This window comes from Neopsephotus bourkii, unplaced genomic scaffold (assembly GCF_033783945.1).
Source record: "Neopsephotus bourkii isolate Nb327-2 ecotype Australia unplaced genomic scaffold, CSIRO-AGI_Nbou_v1 NB_663, whole genome shotgun sequence".
In the NCBI taxonomy this organism is placed as follows: domain Eukaryota; kingdom Metazoa; phylum Chordata; class Aves; order Psittaciformes; family Psittacidae; genus Neopsephotus; species Neopsephotus bourkii.
The window spans coordinates 2,726,541-2,748,827 of record NW_026901162.1 but is presented as its reverse complement, the minus strand read 5'-3'; the positions used below and the strand labels follow the sequence as shown (position 1 = coordinate 2,748,827).

The following is a 22,287-nucleotide window of genomic DNA, read 5'->3' as shown; positions in this document are numbered from 1 at the left end:
TCCCCCCCGTAACTCTTGGATCCTAACAATAAGACAGCTACAGAAGCAACAGCTCAACACATGCTTCCCATCAAGGAAGACACAAACAGTGTGCTCACAAACTGATGAGATCCAGGGTTTGGGCATATGGCCATCTCAGCCCTCTGCAGGGAAGAGCAGCAGAGGAGCAAACCACCCCCAGAGTCAGCTCCCAGGCTAAGTATTTCTCAAAACCCTACAGCACTGGATTTCTGATGAGAAGTGGTTCAGTACCAAGACCTCTACTGGCACAGGTAGACAATGTCTCCCTTCAGATTCCAATATTCTACTAACCTGTGGAAAACCCTGATCCTGAAGGAAGGTGTGTCAGATTTTTCCAGCAGCCTCTTGCAAACTGCTGGTCTCCACCCACCATCAGGTTAATGTTCTTGAGGACAATTGTCTTAGCTTAATAAAGAAGGGATTACCTGTATGTAGAAACATCTAATCGCCAAAGGATCCAAAGCTCATTGGCACGACAGTCAGCTGACACTAAGTACCTCTTCAGAGTATTATTGCTCTGCACAACAGAACTTCATGTAAATTTATTTGACAAGCTGTATCTACCCAGAAATACATTAAGTACATCAAAACATAACTGCTTCATTGTATACTGAAGCAGCAAGATTCTCCAGGAAAAGAGATTAATTTTACTTGTTTCCCTTTTTTCAGGTTTTTTTTTTCTCCTTTTTTCCCTTATGGTTCAATAAAGTTCACCTCCACAGCAAATGTCTCACTATAGACTTTCCAAGTTTTAGACTTGTGAGGGTTATCCAGCTCATTCCTGGGAAGGTAGAGTCTGAAAGACAAAATTCAGCAGCACGTCTTACAGCCTAAACCACAGTTTTCCTTTGTCAGCCAAGAGAAATCCAAGCTCAGCCCTAGAATATTAACAATAACCCTAGATCTTTAATTCAGACAGACAGAAGCCATGCCCCTCTGCACAGGGCTTTGGATCTGATCTAGCTCGAGAAACAGTCAGCTTCACAGGTTTGTGGGTCAGGGTCCTCTGCCCCACAAAGCAAGACTCTTACAGTAACATCTGTGTGTGCCACATTCAGCTAGAGGCCTCCCAGTGGGATGCGTGTGGCAGGAATTGAGTGACTGACCTTCCTAATAGCAAGGATTCAGCTCAGTGCTGATCAAGTTCATCAGGCATGTTCTCCACTTTTAATATTTCCCAAATTCATGTCTAGTTATTACTTAATAGCACCTGCACATCAGCTCTGGCTGAGTTTGAGATACCATGGCACTGCCGTAACAGCCATTTGATTTCTGACCAGGCCTAGTGACCTTAGGTCTATCAGAATTCTCTAGACAGAAAGGGAAATGCTGGCTCAGCAAATTAGGTTTGGAGTTATGAACATACTTATGGCTATTGCTCCTCATGCTCTGATGGGATCAATTAAATTAAACTTGTTTCCTTCCTGTTCCTACTATGGATAACACAGTATTTATCCTTATGTGAAATTTGCTGTTCCTCTAAATCTGGCTAGTCTGGTAAACAGAAGAGAACGATCTCCTGTCTCTGCCTCCTGTTTCTACATCACTTCCCTAGAGAGGCAGACAAGACCAACTTGCACTGGCTGGAGCACCCCCAGGAGTTCTAATCTCAACAAGAGCAACCACAGTCATTCCTAATAAAAGCATGAGAAGCAGTCAAAGAGCCTTTCTTTGGAATCCCAAGCATCAGTACCTCTAACTGGTCTTAATGTTTACCTGCTAAGTTGCTGAATGAGTTCCAGCCTCTCAGGCAGCAATGCTACAGAGAATGGCCAAGTTGCCATTGGTTTGAAAGTTAGCATTACCTTTTTGAATTCAAGTTCATTAATAACGGAATGTTGAGGAAAGTCTAATGGATTAAGTTGATTCAGATATCACATGTTTAAAATACTTGGCACACTGCAAGCAACTACGTACCAACTGCCTGCTCTTAAGTTCCAGCTGAGAGTCAGAAACCAGTACCCACACAGAAGCTACAACAGGCTGGACAAGCCAGCTATCTCAGCTATTAGTACTGTGCTTATGAACTTTTAGCTCCATTCAGACACTAAAAGTTAGGATCTCAAGGCAGTCACTACGATTGCTTACCTGTTATTTTCAATAAAGGAAGTGTTGAACCAGAAGAAGAATGGGCAGTCATCATAGCCTTTTGGGAGATCCTAAGGACAGAGACTCTGTTAGACAATAGGACTTTCTGGCAGAGCATGAGTACCCAAGTACCCACCCATCCTCAGTAGTTTAGTTTACAAAGCTAAAGTGCCAGGGGCAGTACACTTGAAGAACCCAACATCACACCTAGATCACTGTTTTCTCTGAAGGAGGCCTACAAGAAATCTGGAGGGAAACTTTTTACAAGAACATGTAGGGATAAGACAAGGGGAACTGCTTTAAACTGAGAGAGACTTACATTAGATATTAGGAAAGAATTCTTCACCACAGAGGTGATGAGGCAGTGGCACAGGTTGCCCAGAGAAAATGTGGCTGTCCCATCCCTGGCAGTGTTCAAGGCCAGGCTGGACAGGGCTCTGGGCAACCTGGTCTAGTGGAAGGTGCTCAACTATCCTGTCTTTGTTGTACTATATGAACAGCCAGATGTCTCCCCTGCCTGCATAGGATGATGTAGCAACTTTTGTTGCACCACTCACTGCAGTGGGGCCAGGGGAGGAGCAGGAGTCACTGGGGAGGAGCACAGATCCTGCCCCAGACAGCACAGCCAGCACCCAGCTGCAGTGCAAACCACAGCCTTTTCTCATACTCAAGCAAAGATCTTTACACTGTTACACTTACTGAACGTGATTCAAATCTGACTTTCACATCACCACTTATGACAGGGCTGTCCTCCAAGCCAATGACTACAGAGTCACTTTCAGCATCAAAGAAGATCTAGATAACAGAATGAAGTGTTAGTTTTATGAAAAAATGGCTGCAGAGAGACAAGGGACCAATTCATGGCAGTACCTTGCTACTCATTCATGGCATACAAATATAATAGCAGTGCTATAGTAAAAGACAACAATTTCAGCTACTTAGAGTGAGCTATTTGCATTTAAGTGACTTTTAGGGAAATCTTTTGTAGGAGAGTAGTGGTAAGATAGTGATTTAGCAAAGCTTAGCTTTTTCATCCTCTCAGAATTTACAACATTTAATCTGACAGTTTTACATCCAATATTCAACTTTTACAGGAAGACACTTCTGACCTCTAAGTCAGCTTTCATCTTCTGTGACTCAACTGACATGATTTCATAGCGCTCACCTTGCAGTTTCCTTGACTGGCACATATACATTCTAGTACAACTTGCTTCCTCACTATCACCTGCACCTTCATATCAGTTCCATTGCCTTTCCCAACTCCTGGGAAAGAAAGAGTTGCATTATACCAGAGCACACGCATTAGCTGGAAACATAAGTGGTCATGAAAACCAAGTTGAAATCCCATTCAATTTGCCTTCTTTCCAGAATACCTTGTAATAGACTTGAGAACTCAAATTCTAAAGGTAGCTCAAGATTCAGTGGCTGAAAGCTGTATTTCAAAGCAGATATGAAGCAGGAACAGTCTAATGAAGAATCTGGTTCCACCAACTGAACATCAGTGTGAAGTCCCCAAGACCAAGTAGTCCCCTAGAACAATCTTTTATCAAGACTACCAGTACATGTGTGCAGAAACAGTAGTGATCAAGTTCCATATGTGGAGTTAATCTCCCTTGGAAAGTGATTTCCCTTAGAAAACAGCAGGCTGTATATGAACCACCATTGGACCAGACACCCAGCAAGTGAAAGAACACATGGGGCAATTTCATTCCAAAATGCTTTTCATTGTATTTTAACTATTCCATTGGAATTCTCAAATCCCAGTAAATCTACATTCCTATCATGGTCTTTGCAAGACAGACAGTAGACATCAGCTGCCTGTAATAGGAGTAGGACAGAGGAATGCCCAAATTCAAGAGTTCTTACCATGTATAGAGTGGATTTTGAGGTTTTTTATTTTGAGTTGTCTCTCTGGTGGGAGTTTCAAGTTATACTTGTTTTTCAGGATCTCATAATACCCAACATACCTACTCTGTAATGCAAAAACCCAGACAAATTATGCAGTTTCTGTAACCCACACATATTAATTCTAGGCAAAAGCAGAGTAGAAGATCTACTTAATCCTAAATTTTTAACTCTTAAGTGCAAAGCTAAGAGAAAAGTAGCCATTTGCTCTCCTTCCCCTCTCCAGTTCAAACAATCTTTTAGACAAATCCAGTATCTACATTTTAGGCAATATTTAAACTTCATGTTCCAAGAGGAATTCTGTACTTCAGCAAGAAGTGAGGAGCTTATTTTAAATGTAGCTTTTTAAGGGACAGGATGTTTAAATGTACAAGACGCTTTCATTTTACAGAAGCACATTCTATAGGACAGCTGTACCTCTATTCTATTTTATACCAGCAACTGATGTACCTCTGTCACCAGCTTCATCTCACACCTCTGAACCCCACAGTACACAGTGAATCAGAATGAGCAAAGCCCTAAACCGTGGCCTGCGGTAATAACTTTAGGATTTCCTTGTAAATGCAACCTCCATAGTATGCAGTTCTCCACCCAGGCACATCAGTGCCACAGCCCCTCCCCAGGCAAGGCTGCAGGCTTCAGTGCATCCTTGATAACAGCCCATCTGTCTTACAGGATCATGCTCCTGTCAGGATGCCCAGAGGCATGGAGTCCCCATCTGGGAAGGTAGTGTAGACCTGACTGAACACAGCCCTCAGCAACCTACTCTAGCTCACCCTGCTTGAACAGTGGGGTTGGACTGAAAGCTCCCCTTATCTAACCAATTCTGTTAACTTAAATACCATAATTCAGATTTGTTATTATGCAGAGAAAGGCATAAGGGATGTACTTGGACAAAGTGAGGGAGGGAGGGGAAGATGCAGCACAACCCTACCACTAGATGGTCTTCCAACCTTTGAAGAACAAATACAGAAAGTTCAGGAGTTCAGCATGTAGAAACCTACATCTGAAACAAGGCAGGGGAGGGGGGATAGCATAAGCAGTTGCAAAAATAATGCTGGTTTGGCTACTGTTAATGGACCTGCTGAAGCTTACCTGGGATGGAGTTTCAACTCCTTGAAACTTGGTACTTGTGCTTCTATCAGTTCTTCTCTCCCCAAAGTAGTCCAAACTTTCCTACATAAGAAGATAACTTCAAGTGTTAATATATTTATCCCACCACCATTCCCCTTTCCTGAAGGGAGGGCAGTAAACTAGAATTCCATTAGTCAATTCCAATAAGGGAGTGCAAGTAAAAATATGTGCTAGTTGTTTTGGTACCTTCTGAAGGAGGCTTTTAACTAGAATAAAAAAAAAGTACTAATTAGGAAGTCAAATACATTAAGTCTGCCATCCATGAAAGAGTGAAGGAGAACAATATGCTTTCTAAGCAGTTGCTTTAGAACCACGTGTATTCAAGTGGTCTGTGGCAGATCAAGCTGAACTTAATTCAGATCTTCACAAAGCAAACTGAGAAAAAACAAATGATTAAATGGATTCACAGTCAGCCCAGGCTACTTTGAGTGACCTGGGCCTTCTGCAGACCATGTCTCCAGATTGGTATACTGGACGTGGGAAGCTAAAACAGCACATGCATCTGTCCTTTCTGGGACCGCCTTTTCCCAAAAAGGCTTCTTGCTGTAACCCTGGCAGTCAAGACAATTCTTAATGCCTCACACTACTTGGAGACCTCTTAAAAAAAGTCATGTTATCTCTAGTAGAGCATGCTCAGAAGCCACCTACAGTTCAAGAAGGGTATTGCCTGAAAACCTATGTCTTACGCCTCCAAAAAGAATGCTTCAGAGTTGGTATCTGTTCAATTGTACTTTCTCCATTCTTCCTGATCAACAATAGTCTTCATCAGAAAGGAACTTACCTAGTAGTAAGATTTGAAAGAGCTTTATTTTGAAAAAGAGCAAAGAACAAAGCATCAGTTCAGTGTCCTTTTTCCAGTATGGAGCTCTTGCTAAGTATTGATGCATTTCACCAATTAAGTAGATTCTAAAGAACTCTGAATACTAAAAGAATCAAAAAACCCCCACCACTTTTTACCTTTGCACTCTCAAACTGGTCACTGTCTATGAGCCAGGTACAAACCATTGTTCCAGTCCTCCCTGCATTAGAAATAAGAGACAGAGTGATCTACAGGACTTCAAAGGTATTTGAGATTTTGTGAAGATGAAATTCTTCCATTCTCTCCATTTCAGAAGTTTTAAGTGACAGTAGCCAAGTGCCTGTATTTCCAGAAAGATTGAGTTAAGACAAGATACTGCATTTTTTTAACTTGTTTCTTGAAAGCAGTGCCTACATTTCTTTGTAATATTACTGGAGACACTTAGGAAGCTGGCCACTATCTCATATTCCATGCAATGGGGGAGTGTTAAGTACACCCTGCTAAATGAGGTTATAGCATTGCCAACTGCCAGTCTTTAAGTCAAGAGCTGCTTCTCTGCCCCAACTTTTCCACCTCCAACCTCACTAAGAAGGCATCAAGACTGCTAGCACAACATTCCTATACTGTCTCAGCTTTGAGTTTAAAAAACCAAAAAAAGCTCAGAGTTCAAGTTACCCCTCCCTACACTTGTTCTTCAAACTGGCTTTAGCCTGCAGGTTGTTTCAGTATTGAGTTTTGCAAAACCTTTAAGCTACAGTTCAGACTGGGGGAAGACTTCATGTTAAGTAACCACTTGTTTAAGCCAAGTACTTGCAGTAATAACAGCAGGTGGCTAAAGATGCGGCAGATGTTTGCAGGGAAGTTTGGTTTATTTGCACAGCCATCTATGCACTTCAACAGCTCCTGGACTACCACAAGTAGCAGACAGCACCCACAAGTCAGCTCATATGCAGTAACTTCGACTATCTTGCTCCCACAAGATCACATTGCCCTATCACATAACACTGTGTACCTTGACTTCAGGCCCAGCAGTACCTAAAACACCCAGGGAGAAGTTAAGGAGCATTTCATCTTGAGTGCCACCACACAGCTCATACAGGACAACCTGTTCTGTATATGGTATGTACAGGACATCAGTCCCAGTCAGTGTGGGTTTATGAAAGGCAGGTCCTACTTGACTAACCTGATCTCCTTCCATGACAAGGTGACCCACTTATAGCAAATGAGAGAAAGGCTGTGGATGTTGTCTGTCTAGACTTTAGCAAAGGCTTTGACACCATTTCCCACAGGAACTGGCTGGTCATGGCTTGGACAGGTATACTGTGCTGGGTAAAAAAAAAACATCTGGATGGCCAGGCCCAAAGAGTGTCGGTGACTGGAGTTAAATACAGCTGGCAGCTGGCCACAAGTGGTGCTTCCCCAGGGCTCAGTATAGGGGCCTGTTTAATATCATATTTTATATGATATATAAAAGAAATTTAAAGATATTTATACAATTGATATAAAAGATATATATTTCTTTTACATCAGTTCTGTTTAATATCTTTATCACTGATGTGGACAAAGGGATCAAGTGCACCCTCACTTAAGTTTGCAAATACCACAAAGTTGGGCAGGAATGCTGGTCAGCAAGTTGTGCCTGGAGAGGTTTAGACTGGATATTAGGAAAAATTCCTTCACCAAAAGGGTTGTCAAGCACTGGAAGAGGCTGCCCAGGGAAGTAGTGGAGTCACCATCACCGGAGGTATTTAAACAATGTGTAGATGTGGCACTTGGGGACACGGTTTAGTGGTGGACTTGGCAGCTGGATGATATTAAAGATCTCTTCTAGCCTAAACAATCCCACAATTCCCTCCCTCTCCTCCACAGCAATTAAAAAGCTTGAGGCATATTACAATGCAGGATATTCAGTGTGGGTAACTGGCTACCAGGGAGCCAAAGCAGAAGCTTAACTCTTTTTGATAGTATCAGTTCCAGCAGCTCCCTATTCCCAGCCTTTTCTGGGGAACTTGTGTCCCAGCAGCCAGGACAGCAGGAAGTTACTGAAGAACATTTTAAGAGATCAGATGCCACCTTCGATTAAAAACCAATCTGGGTTATCTAGAAATGGGGTTGTGCAATACTAAACACATGGTACTATACTGTTGCTAGTCAGTGTCTGCAGAATTTGTCAAGTTGTGCCTTAAACCAATCTCATGTTATGGTTTAAGGCCACATATCAAAAGAAGCCACGGTAAGAATAAGGTGTCATTTGTAGTATACGCTAATTATACATGAGCAGTCCTACCTTTGCCTCCTTTACAATGAATTGCTATGATGTTCTTTTCATCTTGACTCATCCATTCACGGACACTGGCAGTGAACTTCAGCATGTCCCTAGATAAGAGGAAAGTCAGCAGATCAAAGCAAATGCCTACACAGAGCTACCATGACATATGCATTTCTTGACAAGACTCACTGTAGTGCTGGGACATTGTGGTCATCAATAAAGATCCTTTCTACCCTGTAGTGGAAGTACTTGGGATCATAGCCTTTTTCACCTACAAAGAAAAATCTGAAGTTATGCCACAAAGGGGAGTAGGATTACAGATAAAGTGGCTTGGGACACACAGCTGCTCACCTGAGCATATGCCAGTGTTTAAGGTGCAGTAGTATAGACAGATCAAAGTGGAAAACAAATGAGGTAATTTAGCTAAAGCCATGCTTGCTTAACTTCTAGTTTCACACCTCTCACTTAAGATAAAATTCATCTCCACATGCAGATAGCCATTACTTTCTATAGGGATTATTATGGTATCTGACAGTTAGTGTTCTGATGTACTATCAGGGTCAACCACAGCAACCACCAGCTAGAGTGGTAACCTTAAAGGCTCATCTGTGATCCCCATCCATCCTTCTGCTGGCCAGAGGACAATTTTGCTTTTTCAGGACTTCAGTGTCAGTACTTCTTTATTATACCCTGCTTCCAGCTCTGCTATGAAGCAGGAACCACAGGATAGTGGTTTCTGAAGTACTTTTCTGGGGTATTTTTAGCCACCTCTAAGTAGAAGAGCATTTAACTATTCCTCCACTTCATTCTTCCAAGCCCTCGTTAGGAAATTCTCCAACATCACCCCAACTTTTAGCCCAGGTTTAATTTTCCACTTTCATTTTTCAATAAGATGTTTTAGAACACTAAGGCAATTATTCAGCATAAACAAGGAAGCCTAAACTGCAAGGCCTCTAGTACCTCTTTTGCAGGTTCCAGGACAGCATCAGATACTCAAAGTCAACAGCCACTTTCAGGACAGATGTTAATTAGAGACAGCTATGTCCTTTTGACATATTATATGTTCTCAGAGATCTGTTACTGTCAGCAGCATACTTTGAAGAGATGTTTTTCTGTTTTAGCTGTATTTCAGTGTAGTCAGCAGCTAAGTATACTTACTGCAGAGATTGTAGACTTTATAGTGGTCTGCATGTTTGGTGTCCAAAAATCTTGCAACTTCCTAAAGCAACAAGAGTTCAGAGTTATTAGGTCTCTACTCTGTATTTCCACTGCTACCTCAACCACTAGCCTGCAGGTGGGGTCAGCAACTGCATTCATAAATAGCCTTTGGACAGCAGGCCTTTCCAGCCCAACAGCTCGGGTTCTTGCCTGGAACAGAAGTACTACTGCATCGTCTCTGCCCTACATATTTGTTTCTACAATATCAGCTGGCATAGCTCTGAAAAGCTATTATATTGACCTTTTAAACATCTTCATTTAGATGATTAGATGGTTCTTATCAATCACACTACTACTAGCCTAGGACAGAACTGACTTGGTTCTCTGAAGCACTCCCAAAGAGCAGGAGCTTCAGAACACCAAGGTGTCCACACTGTGAGATACATCCCACTAGGTTCAGCTGAGAGACTACAACACAGGCAGTACAGCACAGTGGAGACTATCACTTAGTCATTCCAACCAGCCAAACCAGCAGAACTAGGATTGACTTATCTAGTCCACATGCAAATTAGTGGGAAACCAGAAGTGAAAAAAATCATTCAGAAATAGTGAACTTAGTATATGAGACATTTTTACCTGTATAGGGTTCCTATAGAAAGATTGCTTCCCAGAAGATGGAAACGACATTGCAATAATGCGATCTGTGGAAAAGACAGCAAGCTGAACTAACAGGAGAAAGCCTCCCCATATGTAAGAACTACATGACTAAGAGCAATATCATTATGAAATTGCTTACTCCTACCCTAATTATAAGGAAAACCTACTCATTTCCAAGAGCCGTTGCTCTACAGTTAGCATAGCTAGAGCAGGGCAATAATGCTCCCCAAAGCACCAACTACTATTATGCATCAATCTCCACAGAATTGGAATAAAAAAAAAATTAAATCAGTTTCTCAGCTCTGGTTCACTAGGCCTCAGAAGAATTTCTATCAATACACAGAGCACATATGACCTATCTCCTGGAAGGCTAATCTTTGAGAACAGGGTCAGAGTCAGGAATCCGTATTTCAAAATCCCACAGAAAAGGAGTAAGCCTGGTTTGACTTCATACTTAATTTTCATTAGTGCTTTACATGAAATACAGGCAATGTTTTAGACTAAACTGAGTAACTAGTCTTAACAGGATGTAACATGCTTCAAAGTCTCATTTGTTTCTACAAACCAGTAACATAAGTGAGATCCAGATCAAAGCCATCTTTCATATAACGCCTTTTGTTTTCAGAGACCTGCCAAAGAAAGAAAAGTTAATCTTCCAGAGAAATGCCAGAGATCAGCAAGTGATGCCTGTTACCAGCAACTAAACCAACCATCTAGACTCTGAAGTCAAGTCAAGTAGCAGACCCTGATTTTGCTACAGCAAAGTTCACAGCATTAACCAAGAACATTTCTTATATTAGCTTCAGGTAGAAGCTCCGTACAGAATTTTTACGTTGAAGTATCAAAGTTCATTCTAGTGTAAAGAATACTGAAGTTATGAATCCATCATTACTCTTTGAGTGTTTGGGGGTTGAGGGAAGGAAGAACAAAGTTAAGGGCAGCATAACCAAGACTGCTTATTTCTGAGCAAGAGGACATACTTAAAGCTTCAAGTACCACTTTAGTTCCCTGATAAAAATAAGTGGCATTTACAACAGATACGGCTTCTACAGCTAAGATGTTTTGTCTTCACCTGGAATAAGCAGTGAAGCATTAAAATTCCTATCCTCCTCTATAGGAGGGAAAACAGTCTATGTACCACACAAGTTAGAAATTACTAATTGAGACACTTGATGGTGCAATCACTTCAGTATGCTGGCCTTTCAGGTCAAGTTGCTGCTTACTTGAGCAAAGTTAAGAATGATTAGCTGTGCTGAAGTTGAAGGCAAAGCTCCAGTACCCTGTCATCCACACTAAACAGATGTGCTGCTTAGGCACTATTATTCAGTTGCAGACCAACAGGCTGTGGGTAGTCTTGCTGCTACTGATGGCTATGTGGAGAAACAGCTGGAAACAGTGATAGTAGCCTAGATATAGAAAGAGGCCAACTTACCATTCTCCTGGTCACCACTTCAAGTTGCTTCTTTTGTGAAGCCAGGCGAAATATTCTTATCAAGATGACAATCCTCAGAACTCGGAAAAGAGTGACCATTCTAGATGACAGATTCACCATGAAAGAAAATTAACACAACTAAACTTAAATGCAAAGCTTAAAGTTATTTAAAAGCTCCCTCACAGTTTAAAGCTTTCTTCATATGCTTAACCAGGACTTCTCAGGCTCATTTTGGAGAAAGAATACTGTGCTTGAAGAATACCATGTTTCGTTGTTGAGTTTTTTGGGGGAGTACATGCTCTGAACAGCTAACTAGGAACCAGGAAACAGAACTAGGAAATCCCTACTTGCTCAGACTTTCATAGGCAACTCTGCAGAGAAACAAATTCCTGTAATACTACTTATGTCAACCCCAAATTCTTGTTCCTTGAAGCTTGTTCAGATACATATTTAAACATAAGTAACCACCTGAAAATAGCTGAAAAGAGAAGCTAGACAAGGTCATGCCTTAAGAAACCTGAGGACAGATCAGTATAAACCCCATGTTTAATCATTCAGCAACTTGAGCACATGATTTGGTTTGAGGAACTTTGAACTGCCATTGAACTTTGAAGCCGGCAAGATGCTTATGTGAGTGGTTCTACCGAAGCAACTGAACAGGGGCAGCTGCTTTCACTACCCTTAGGGATTATGGCAAACTAACATTCAATCCTGAAGGAATTAGGTGAGCATATGCTTTTAAGGAGCACATGCACTTGTTTCAGATCCTGATGCACTTAGGCAAGAATCCTGGTGAATGCCTGCAGTAAGAGACAAACCTCCAGTTAAAGACAGCCTGCTCTCCACTGATGGAGAGATTAAAGTCAGCAAAACAAGGCTGCCCTGGACACCCAGAGGAGAGTTTCATTTTTTTCCTCAAAGCTTCTTCCTAGCCCAGGATAACCCTGCTGGTTTCAAACAGAACTCCCTTGGAGCCATCAGCCAAGAATCTGGAAGCCAAGGAGATGAAACAACAGTGGAATGAAGACTCCAAAGCCCCTCTCCCCAGCCTGAACCACATCTCTGACAAGCATCTCTTAAAGATTAAAGCAGTTTGCGTTCTGCCCTTTAGGAAATTAGACAATTAGGCATTAGCTCCTAGACCCTGCTCTCATTCCCTGATGTTCTTTATCAGTCAGACTTCAAGGAAATGGGTAACTTACCCCAGTGCACACCCAGCTAGACAAGATTAGAAGTAAGAGACCATATTCTTTCATCAGGGCATGTTATCTTTATGGCCTGCCACTGAATTTTTACTTGTCACATATATACTCTTATCCACATAAAAGCTGCTCAAATTCTAATCATTCTGAGATGTAGCAGGTGCTCTAAGACTGCTGTTTGCTTCTTGAGGAATGGCTATGAAGAAAGAAAAGTGGTAAATCTCAGGTAGGCTACTGGGAATTACTTGAATTATGTGGACACTGCTTGAGTGTTAGGTGGGAAGATCTAATCCACAAATGGACTCCTCTCACAGATTATCATCTGATCAAGCTACAGAAACAAGATGAAAATATTACTTGAATTAATTTACACACATAACCAGCCTACTTCCCCTCTCCAAGACATGGCTGAAAAAGCCAACATGTACTACCATGGAGCTTTTGGAAAAGGTGGAGGAAACAAGAAATAGAAAGAGTTGCCACACTGTCAAGACCCATTAGATGGAGATCTTCCTTCAGCTGTCTGTTGCATTTGCTATTATAACCCAACTCATGTTTCTGACCTTCAGATTCTCTCAGGACTGCTGCACACCTTCCCCCAAGAAAAGTTTAAATCAGAGCATTTGATGGCCTCTCTATTCACTTTTAGCTACCTCAACTGATATGCTTAGATAATCTCTGCCATTGAGATGGGGACAGTGTACAGGATAACTACAGACCAAAATTAGATGTCTCTATTACTCAATAGTCCGTACCACAAAAAACTATGACTACTCATGATCTAGAATGCACACATCTAGCTTAGAGGTGCCCAAGAAAATGCTTAGAAGACTATGAAAAAAAGCTCATGTTTAACAACTGCCATACCACTCTTACCTTGGTATCTGATCTGCTGCAGCAAGACCCGAGAAGGAGTATGTCATATTGATTAACAGAGTGCCCACCACTATGAATGCATCCAAAATATTCAGTTTGGACCGGAAATAGTTCCTGAAGCTGAAACAAAAGAGTTTTAGAGAGATGTCCATATGGATAACAAATACTGAAATACATCTTCAGGAAGAGAATCACCTACACGTAGGTACTGCTAGAGACCTGAAGTAGTTCTTGATACTGAGCACTGAAGACTCACTAAGAAAATAATCATACACCTAGTCTACACATGTCAGTCATAGCAAAGCTGATAGAATTGAAGTGCTTACTTATACCCCAAACATTTTACAGATTATTACACTAGAATGGGTTGACCAGGGAAGTTGTGAATGCTCCATCTCTGGCAGTGTTCAAGGCCAGGTTGGACAGTCTTGGGTGACATGGTTTAGTGTGAGGTGTCCCTGACCATGGCAGGGGGGTTGGAACTTAATGATCTTAAGGTCCTTTCCAACCCTAACTATTCTATGATTCTATGGTTATTCTATAGAAGGGTAACAGACAACACACACAACCAAGAAGAGATGGGGTCATTGTCTATGATCAGAAAATTAGCCTACAGAACATCCATGTTTGCAGACCAAGCTGGAAACTGCTTTCTTACTAGCTTGAGGACTTGCCACACTAACTCAACATTTGCTCACATCTTACCCTTCAACAAACACTCTCAGGAGAACGTCAATGAGGAAGAAGAGTGCTATTGCCAGGGAAACACCTTCAAGAATCTCTCTAACACCCTTCTTCTCACCAATAGCCAGATCCAGAATTACAACTATAATGTCCACAATGATAAGCACAACTCCAAATACTCTGCAAAAAGAAAGATACTAGTGAGCTCAAGAGGTAGGAATGAATTGCTGACATTTGACCAAAAAGCACAAGCCCGGATTCTTGTTTAACCTGTTCCAGCAAAGCATGTATTTTTATATATGGGATTGAAGCATGCTTATATAAGCAGGATTCCAACTGCATTTAAGTTGTCTGCATAGAGTATATAATCCATGTGGAACTGTATATTTAACCCAGACTCAGCTGTATTTATTTACCTATAATTCCACAGCTACCTAGAAGTGCTGAAGATCTGAATACTTTAAGGCACACAAGTGTCAGTGCTGTCTTCCAGCTTACTCACTTTCCTCTCACACTCCTAACTTACTATAGTCATGATAAAGACAATTACTTTTAAGGGACTATACTGACTGTAACAGCTTACCTTGTTCCAGCACCTAGATTGCATACAACGGACCAGCTGGTTGTTCAAAGGCTGTCACAGCCTGGAGTAAGTCATTAAAAAGCTTTTATCCAGGTCAACGGCATTTACAGTTCTGACTTCCAGCTCCAGTTGGAGAACATAGCCCTAGCTGTTTAAGGCTTCTTTCCCAGTCAAAGTACTTTTCTCAAGTCATCCTTTCTGGGGGCGATAGGATTCAGTACTTTTCATACAGAGAAGGCTGGAGCCACTGTCATTCAAGGAACTTTCTGATTTCTCACACCAGAAATAAGGACTGATTTTGTCTTGCCCATATCATCACGGGCATGAGCTTTTACCTGAATCCAAATGACATCACAAATGGCGAAATTTTTCTCCTAAGTGCACTGCAAGAGAAGAGAAGTTGCATCAAGTCAAGTGACATTTTGCTATTGATGTTAGCCACAAAAGCACTGTTACATTCTTCTGTTCATATTCTTTTCAGTTTAGAATTCTGTATAGAAGTAACTTCTTTAAAAGTAGATTATCCAGTTTTATTCATGAAGAATATAGGTTAAGACAGTACTTGAAAGCAATGCTTTGACCACTTCATAGAAAAAGTGCTCATCAGTACTCATCAGCCCCTAAAAGCCTAATAGTAGGCACTTATGCATAACACTACTCAGTGTCATAATTCCAATGACACTGAAAGTCTGGCTTAAAGCTTATAACTGGGCCTTAAGAAGTGGGCTTATACAACAGCTATTGGTCCAGAGGAAGATTAAAGGATAAACAACTCTTAACGTGTCATCTTGTTCAAGACATTAGCTTATCATATCAGACATTTCTTTTTTTTCCCCCTAGGCCTGGAAAAAGCTGCACTTGTTAATAGATCCAGTACTGCTTCAGTGCTCCTGGTATACAGGAAGAAAAATACCTCTTCTACCATTAGAAGAAAATACCAGTATGGCTTTCAGATTGAGGTCTTTAGTGCCTTTTAAGAAAATGAGCTGAAGCTAAATTCTTGCAACACTGAGAGTTATCTCCAGCCCTAGTAGGGTTCCACCTCTGTTTCCAGTTACAGATTATCATGTGTTGCTTTTTTGGTGTGCTTTAAGCCTTCTGGTTTAAAACTAGGCCTTTGTGTAATTGTCTCAGTAGCTGAAAGTCTCCTTAGGCTACACCAAGAACTAAGGTTGAAGCAGCTACCTGCAAATGCCACGCTCGGACAGTTTGAAAAACAGATTACCAGTCTGTTAAGTAATCCCAAGATTACTTAACTACTGTAAGTACAGAGTCTTTTCTTAGACACTTAAAAGAAAACACTTTGTCCAAGTATACCACTAACAACAGAACCTACCAGAAGTTCTGACATACTGACAGAAAGTACCAGCAGATACTTTTGTTTGCATATCTATCTTATCCTCCCTGTTATATACAGCTACTACATTTCCTCTCCCCACCATTACAGATACCACTGTTACAGGAAGCCTTTGTCAGCTCAGTAATGCATATTGCACCCCAGTGACCCTGTCCAAGGTACTTTTTTCCTCTGGGGTAACTTGAGCATTGCATTTCACTTTGGGCATTAACGCCTCCATTTAAGAGAAGGCTAGGTATCTCTGAAGTGATGAGGAAGCATATTGCTGGCCTTACCAAATTAACCCACGCCTCTCATTATTAGGTTCAAGGTCTAACCAGCAAACACCTGCATCCTTAAGGAGGATATATTGGTACACACTTTTCCCACGAAAGTCAAGGATGCAGTAACAAGTCTTAGCTTGAAGGCAACCTAGTATACAGGGGGCTCTCCTTGCATTTATGAATGTCTAATATCTGAGGAAGTGTAATTATTGCAGTGCTAGCAGTTTGTTGGTCTCTTTTCCCAGTCAATCCTGCAATGCAAACACAACAGGTACTCCTAGACTCCAAATTACACAGCCTAAGGACAGGTACCTTTATTAGGTGCACTAAAGACTTAAATACATACACATCATTCCAATTTGGCCTGCAAACATCTTGCATCAGTTGAGAATGTAGCACATTTGCTCACATACTTAGCTAAAGGTCTTTGTAAAACACATTTGTAAATGTCAACTCCCAAATTCTACAGACACATCGTCACACTGAAGACCTGAGATAACAGGCTTCGTCTTACTGTTCTTGAGCTGCACAGAGAAACAAGTCAATATACGTCAGTGATTCAACTAAGCATGTTATAGGAGTTAGTAATCTGGTGACGAGAGCTAAACACCACTAGAAAATAACTACTTCAAGAACAGAGTTAACCACTAGTAAGTTCAGACATTTTTGTCTTGAGGGCATGATGCTTATTCACCTCAGATACTCATTCATCTTATTTTCTTGCCAGCATTTGTTCTTCTGTGCTCTCCCAAAAATCATTCTTCTGGGAAAGCTTAAAGTAGTTTGGACTCCCCATTCTCCATAATATGATGGACTTGTAGGTAGCTCATAGGTTGGGCTTTCATCTCTAGAGGCATAAAGAAGCTTCTGAACTTACTTGTCTTTATTATATACTAAAGCAAATGTCAATACCAAGTGATTCACTGGGCTTATCACTACTTCAGCAAGCCACCTGCCTGCTTACTCTGGCTCAACAATTTCCACTTTAGGGATACACTAGGCATTTAGTATATTATTAGCTTACTTGGAACAGCTGTCTGGTCCATTATCCTCATCATGGCCATCATCAATCTTTACTGTGGGCTCTTCTGCTGTTGGAGAGCTGGCAAAGGAATAACACAAGTCACATACTGATAGGGAAGTCAACTTTACATATTGCTATCCTTCATTGCTCCAGAGAAAAGAATATTAACTGTCAGCTAAGCAGTGCGGAGCAGACTGGGCCAGAGTACTGGTATAATACCAGTGGAAGAAATACTTCTACATAGGAACAGCAGAACCTTTTGGCTTGTACTGACCTAGCTCCCATTAGCAATCTATCTTGCAGAAGTTTCTTTCAGGGGCGGAAGGGAACATATGTGTTCAGCAACAGGATTAAGGGTTTTCAAGTTCAGCATAAAAGAGCCTGCTGAGGATTTAACAATCCAGACTCTGGAAGGAAACATACATATACATAAATATATATATATATATATGCAAAGTTGCTTCCAAGAGTCCAAATTACATTAATGCTATTACAGTACACTACTTGTTCAGAGAACGGATGTTTTCACCAGGAAAAGCCATAGCACAGAGATGTTTTTGTGCAGAGCAGGATACCAGACCGGAAACTGGAAGACCAGAGCAGCAGCTGAGCTAGTGCTAGAACAGCACTTTTTGGTGGTAGTGGCTGCTTGCCCTAACTTCCTTAAAAGCATCTCTTTAGATTAGGCTTTTGTTCAGCCACCTGAGAAGCTCTGAAAGCCACAAAATATCCTCAGAGAAAGTAACATCCAAATCCAGGAGTTTCTAATTAACCCTCCTCCAGAGAAATACTATGCTGTATAATAGCACAGTCACAGTGTTTGCTGTGGCTCTGTCTCTGGCATCATTGCTTCTTGGGCAGCAGCAACTACATACACACACTCAACATGGATGTTTCCATGCCATTCTGAGGCAACCTAGCATTAATGTGAAGCACTGGTGTAACAACTCAGAAGACCCAAGTAATCTTCATCCTCTGCAATGGACCCATGCACCAGCATGCAGTTTCAGCAACCAGTACTGATGATTCACCAGCTGCACTCAATATCGGGCAGAACAGAGAAAAGACTCCACCCCAAGAATTTTGGCATTTAAGGCTCATTTTTCAGCTCCAGCATCTCCAGATGCTAGTATCTTCCTTTTGTTCCTAGAACTGAAGCAAAGCTCTAGTGATGTATGACCACTCAGCTTTGTTTCCCAGCTATTCTTATGGGACAGTTACTTGGTAGGTTCCATTCAATGAACAGCTACTACAGCTAGTTTGCTGCAAGTCACTTGCTTATCCTTATAGACATATGAAGTTCACCAAAAGCCACCTTCTTATCCTCTACTATGATTAAAACATTAGTGGTTTGGGCTAGGAAGCCAATCTTTAACACAAAAGAAAACAGGAGCAAAGTCCAAGCATGCTGCTTCCATGGTGCTCTCACACAAGAATTCAGTCCTAGATAATGCTTTCCTCAGTGGGAGGTTGTTTTTGCTAAGCACTCTACATCCACTTCTTGTCCAAGATGGAACAAGCTCTCCACCACAAGCTACTATATCCAGTCTTTGACAATCAGGTGGAAGAGGAAAAAAAAGATATACTAGAATAACTTGTTTCTACCCCACACACTCTCCATCAAAGCATAAGCTTTTCTGACTGTTCACAGCTAAAGGGAACTCAGACTTGAGGCTTTCAGGGAGAGCAGAACAAGAGCATCTTGCTCTATACGAGACTTTAACAGTGTTTCTGGGTGCTAGAAGTGAGTGAGCTTTAATCCCATGATTAAGCTGGGTGCTCTGTACTTTCTGACTACCTCAAGAAGTCAATCAGAGCAGTGTATTTCAAGGATATGACTCCTCTCAAACAACAGCATTGTGGTGGGAGAACACAAACACTATATGCTATATAAACCTCAAGCACTCCATCATTATTTTTGTTACATTTAAAGTACTAAGAAACTCAAGGTAGGGGACCACACACAGCATACTTCAATCCCAAACCCACACATTGGTACAGTTCATTTCGCTCACCTGGATGCTTCTGTCAGCTCTGCCCCTTGTTCATACCTCACAGCTGTCATTTTTCCTGTTGCTGCTCTGCTGGTCTTAACAGACGTACATCTAGTTAAAGGGAGATCCATACAAAAAACAGTAAATACCAGCATCCTACAGCACATAGTCATGTTACCAGCAGACAAACTGCTTAATTTTCAACTATTCCCTCCACCCCCGTTGACAAAGCAGTCTTTATAAAGTTACTGAGAATCAGTGCACTAAGCGGTGTGATGAAGGGCTTTTTTACTATACCTAACATACCACAGTGACAACTTTAAAACAGCATCTTTACCTCACTATGAGACATTTCTCACTGTTTCAAGCTGTGAAACACGGAAGAGCCGCAGCTGGCACCTCCGAGAAAGGTGCAGCCCCAGGCTGCTCCGCCAAGCGCGGACTGGAAGCCCCGGGGAGCGGGTCCAAAAGCCCCCGCATACATCACCTCCCCGGGAGGGAGGCCCGCACTTGGTCCGAATGCCTCTCCCTTCCTTCAGACCCGCCTCGCCGGGCGGCAGGCATTTCTCGGGCAGAGCCTCACAGCCCCAGGGTGGGAAGCGGCTCTCACTGCGGCGGGTGCTGTCCCCCCAGCAGCGTGGCCGCAACCCAGAGCGGGGCCGGCACCGGCAGGCCAGCAGCACCGCTTCCCTCACGCCGGGCCCCGGCCCAGCGGCCCCCACACGGAACCTGCGGCTCCACAGAGGGACAGCCCGCGCTGTCCCAGCCGGCTGAAGCCCTCTCTCCCCTCACCTCAGCGCCGCTCAAAGCCGAACCCGGACACCCGCCCCCGGCGCTCCGCGCACTCAGCGGAAAGTTGCGCTAAACTTCCTGCGGGCTGTTCCCCGACCCTCCCGCCTCCGCCGGGCCGCACAGCCCCACTCACCCGCAGAGGCCAGGCAGCGGAGTGCGAACACAACCACAGCCCTACCGACTGAGGCTAAATGGCCGGCGGCGCGGCACGGCTGCACCTGGGCCGGGGCCGGGCCCCCCGGCTGCCGTGGCGACGGCCGCCGCCGCTCCCGGCACCGCCCGTCACCTCGCAGGCCGCGGCACCTGGTGTTTCTCGGGGTCCACCGGGCCAGCAGCCGGGCCAGGGCCTGCCTGCACTCCCCTCCGGGGTCCCGCCGGCCCCGGCCCGCACAGGCCCGCGGGAGCGAGGAGGCCTCCAGCCCGCCTTTGCTGCCGCGCCTTGATGCTTCTTAATGCATTTCCCGTGGCGTGGCGGCGATCGGGACAGGGCGGTGCAGGTGGGCTGTGGGTCAGCTCGGCCACCACGGCCAGTGACAGCGACTGCTCCATCCAGGACAGGCACCTAACACTGAACATTGATGCCTGCAGAATGGGGCCTGCGGGACAGATTACAGCGTGATAATCACTGCAGGGGCTTCACGTCTTCCTCATCGCCTGTCAACAGCCAAGTGACAAGCAATCCCCGAGCAGGAAGATCACAGACAAGTGTTGCTGCTGGGGCCACGACCGCACTGGAAAGGTTTTCTGCTGAACGGTCGGCAGCAGAGGGAGCTCAAAGCGAGCTTTTGGGGGTGCTGCCGAGGCTGCTGGAGCTTGGACAGGGATAGATGTGGTTAACCGGTGGCAGGAACCTTTCCGGCTGCCCGTTGCCCAAAAGAAATAAAATCTTTCAGGTGAATGATGAGAATAGGGAGCATTTTGGTGCAGCAGACTAAACAGAAGGGCCATATTGGAGAAGACTGTAGAAACACAGAAGTCTCGTTTCCCCTGTCCTGGGCTCTGAAAGCACCAAGGTGTGAAAGCATTTGGGATACAGAAGCAAACTTTTCACAGAACAATTTGTAACAAGTCACAGGAGGGGCAGGAGGCTTCCAGGTTGGACTGAATGCCAGGGCTGTAAATGAACCAGCTTGCTAGAGGCTGTACTTAGAAAGGAAAACCAGTTCTTCCCATTATTCCTCAAACAGATAGATGCTTCATTGCCAATGATAACACTGTAACTGTGCCTTTCATGTTGCTAATCTTACAGTATTGGTGATGCTGTAGAAAATTTGCCAGCTGGTTACTCTATTTTCTTAAAACCCTAATTTCTGGACTCAGTTGACTAAAAAACACCACTTTTTTTTTTTTTTAAGTAATAAAACCGAATTTCTAGCTCTCAGGTGGTGGAGAACAGCATAGGACAAGATCCAAGGTTCATAAAGCTAAAAATAAAATAAAAGCATTAAATATTCTGTTGTTTTTGTTTTTTGGTTTTTTTTAATTCAAGACTTATCAGTCATTTTCATTATGTTTTGCTGGGTAACTCATGATACTGACATTTAAAGAGCCATCAGAATCCAGTTCTGATCCCGTGATAATTATTCAGCAGTGTGAAGTAGCAGAATTGTCAACAAAATGCAGAAGAGATTGAAATGTTCAGTAAGTAATCCAGTTACATACTGGATAGAGAGTAGGATGAAGTATGCATATCTCAGAGGGGTGATGAACATACTTTACATTCCAAAAATAACAGAGAGGGTGGTAAACAGAATCTCTTCACTTGACAGGTTTTTAAAATCGATAGGTATGGCTCATTTATGTCTGAAACTCTTAAGAGAAATAGCCAAGAAAAGTAGTTTTATTTTTATTAACTCTTGGGATAGCAAAAATATGCAGATGAGTGGGGAGGGGAAATCAATTTTCTGCCAATATTAAAAGGTCAGATGACCTGATGCTGGTAGATCTGTCATCTTGGCTTTGCTCCCAGCTGAAATGAGAGCAGAGTAGACAGAGGTTTCAACTAATAAAGTATTAAGGGGTCTTAGTAATAACAATAATTAATGCTAA

The 22,287-nt window shown here is 42.8% G+C and overlaps 1 protein-coding gene across 3 annotated transcripts; it reads right to left on the bottom strand.

The window, feature by feature from the left end:
* Positions 1-687: 687 nt before the first annotated feature.
* LOC133212110 (phosphatidylinositol 3,4,5-trisphosphate 3-phosphatase TPTE2-like) lies at positions 688-20,366 on the bottom strand. 3 transcript variants are annotated; one of them, XM_061353164.1, is made up of 19 exons: positions 20,239-20,366; positions 19,468-19,557; positions 17,453-17,530; positions 15,144-15,191; positions 14,247-14,405; positions 13,542-13,661; positions 11,464-11,563; positions 10,597-10,660; positions 10,011-10,075; positions 9,375-9,435; positions 8,406-8,487; positions 8,235-8,323; positions 6,106-6,167; positions 5,110-5,190; positions 3,976-4,081; positions 3,275-3,372; positions 2,809-2,904; positions 2,110-2,180; positions 688-817 (listed from the first exon to the last, which is right to left on the bottom strand). In XM_061353164.1, the coding sequence occupies exons 2-19, from the start codon at positions 19,515-19,517 to the stop codon at positions 715-717; spliced, it is 1,533 nt and encodes a 510-aa protein (XP_061209148.1). In that variant the 5' UTR covers positions 19,518-19,557; positions 20,239-20,366; the 3' UTR covers positions 688-714. The 3 variants fall into 3 exon arrangements, with proteins under 3 accessions (XP_061209148.1, XP_061209147.1, XP_061209149.1); XM_061353163.1 differs by lacking the exon at positions 20,239-20,366 and adding an exon at positions 19,988-20,025; XM_061353165.1 differs by lacking the exons at positions 2,110-2,180; positions 20,239-20,366 and adding an exon at positions 19,988-20,025 and having other exon boundaries at positions 704-817.
* Between the last annotated feature and the right edge of the window lie 1,921 nt (positions 20,367-22,287).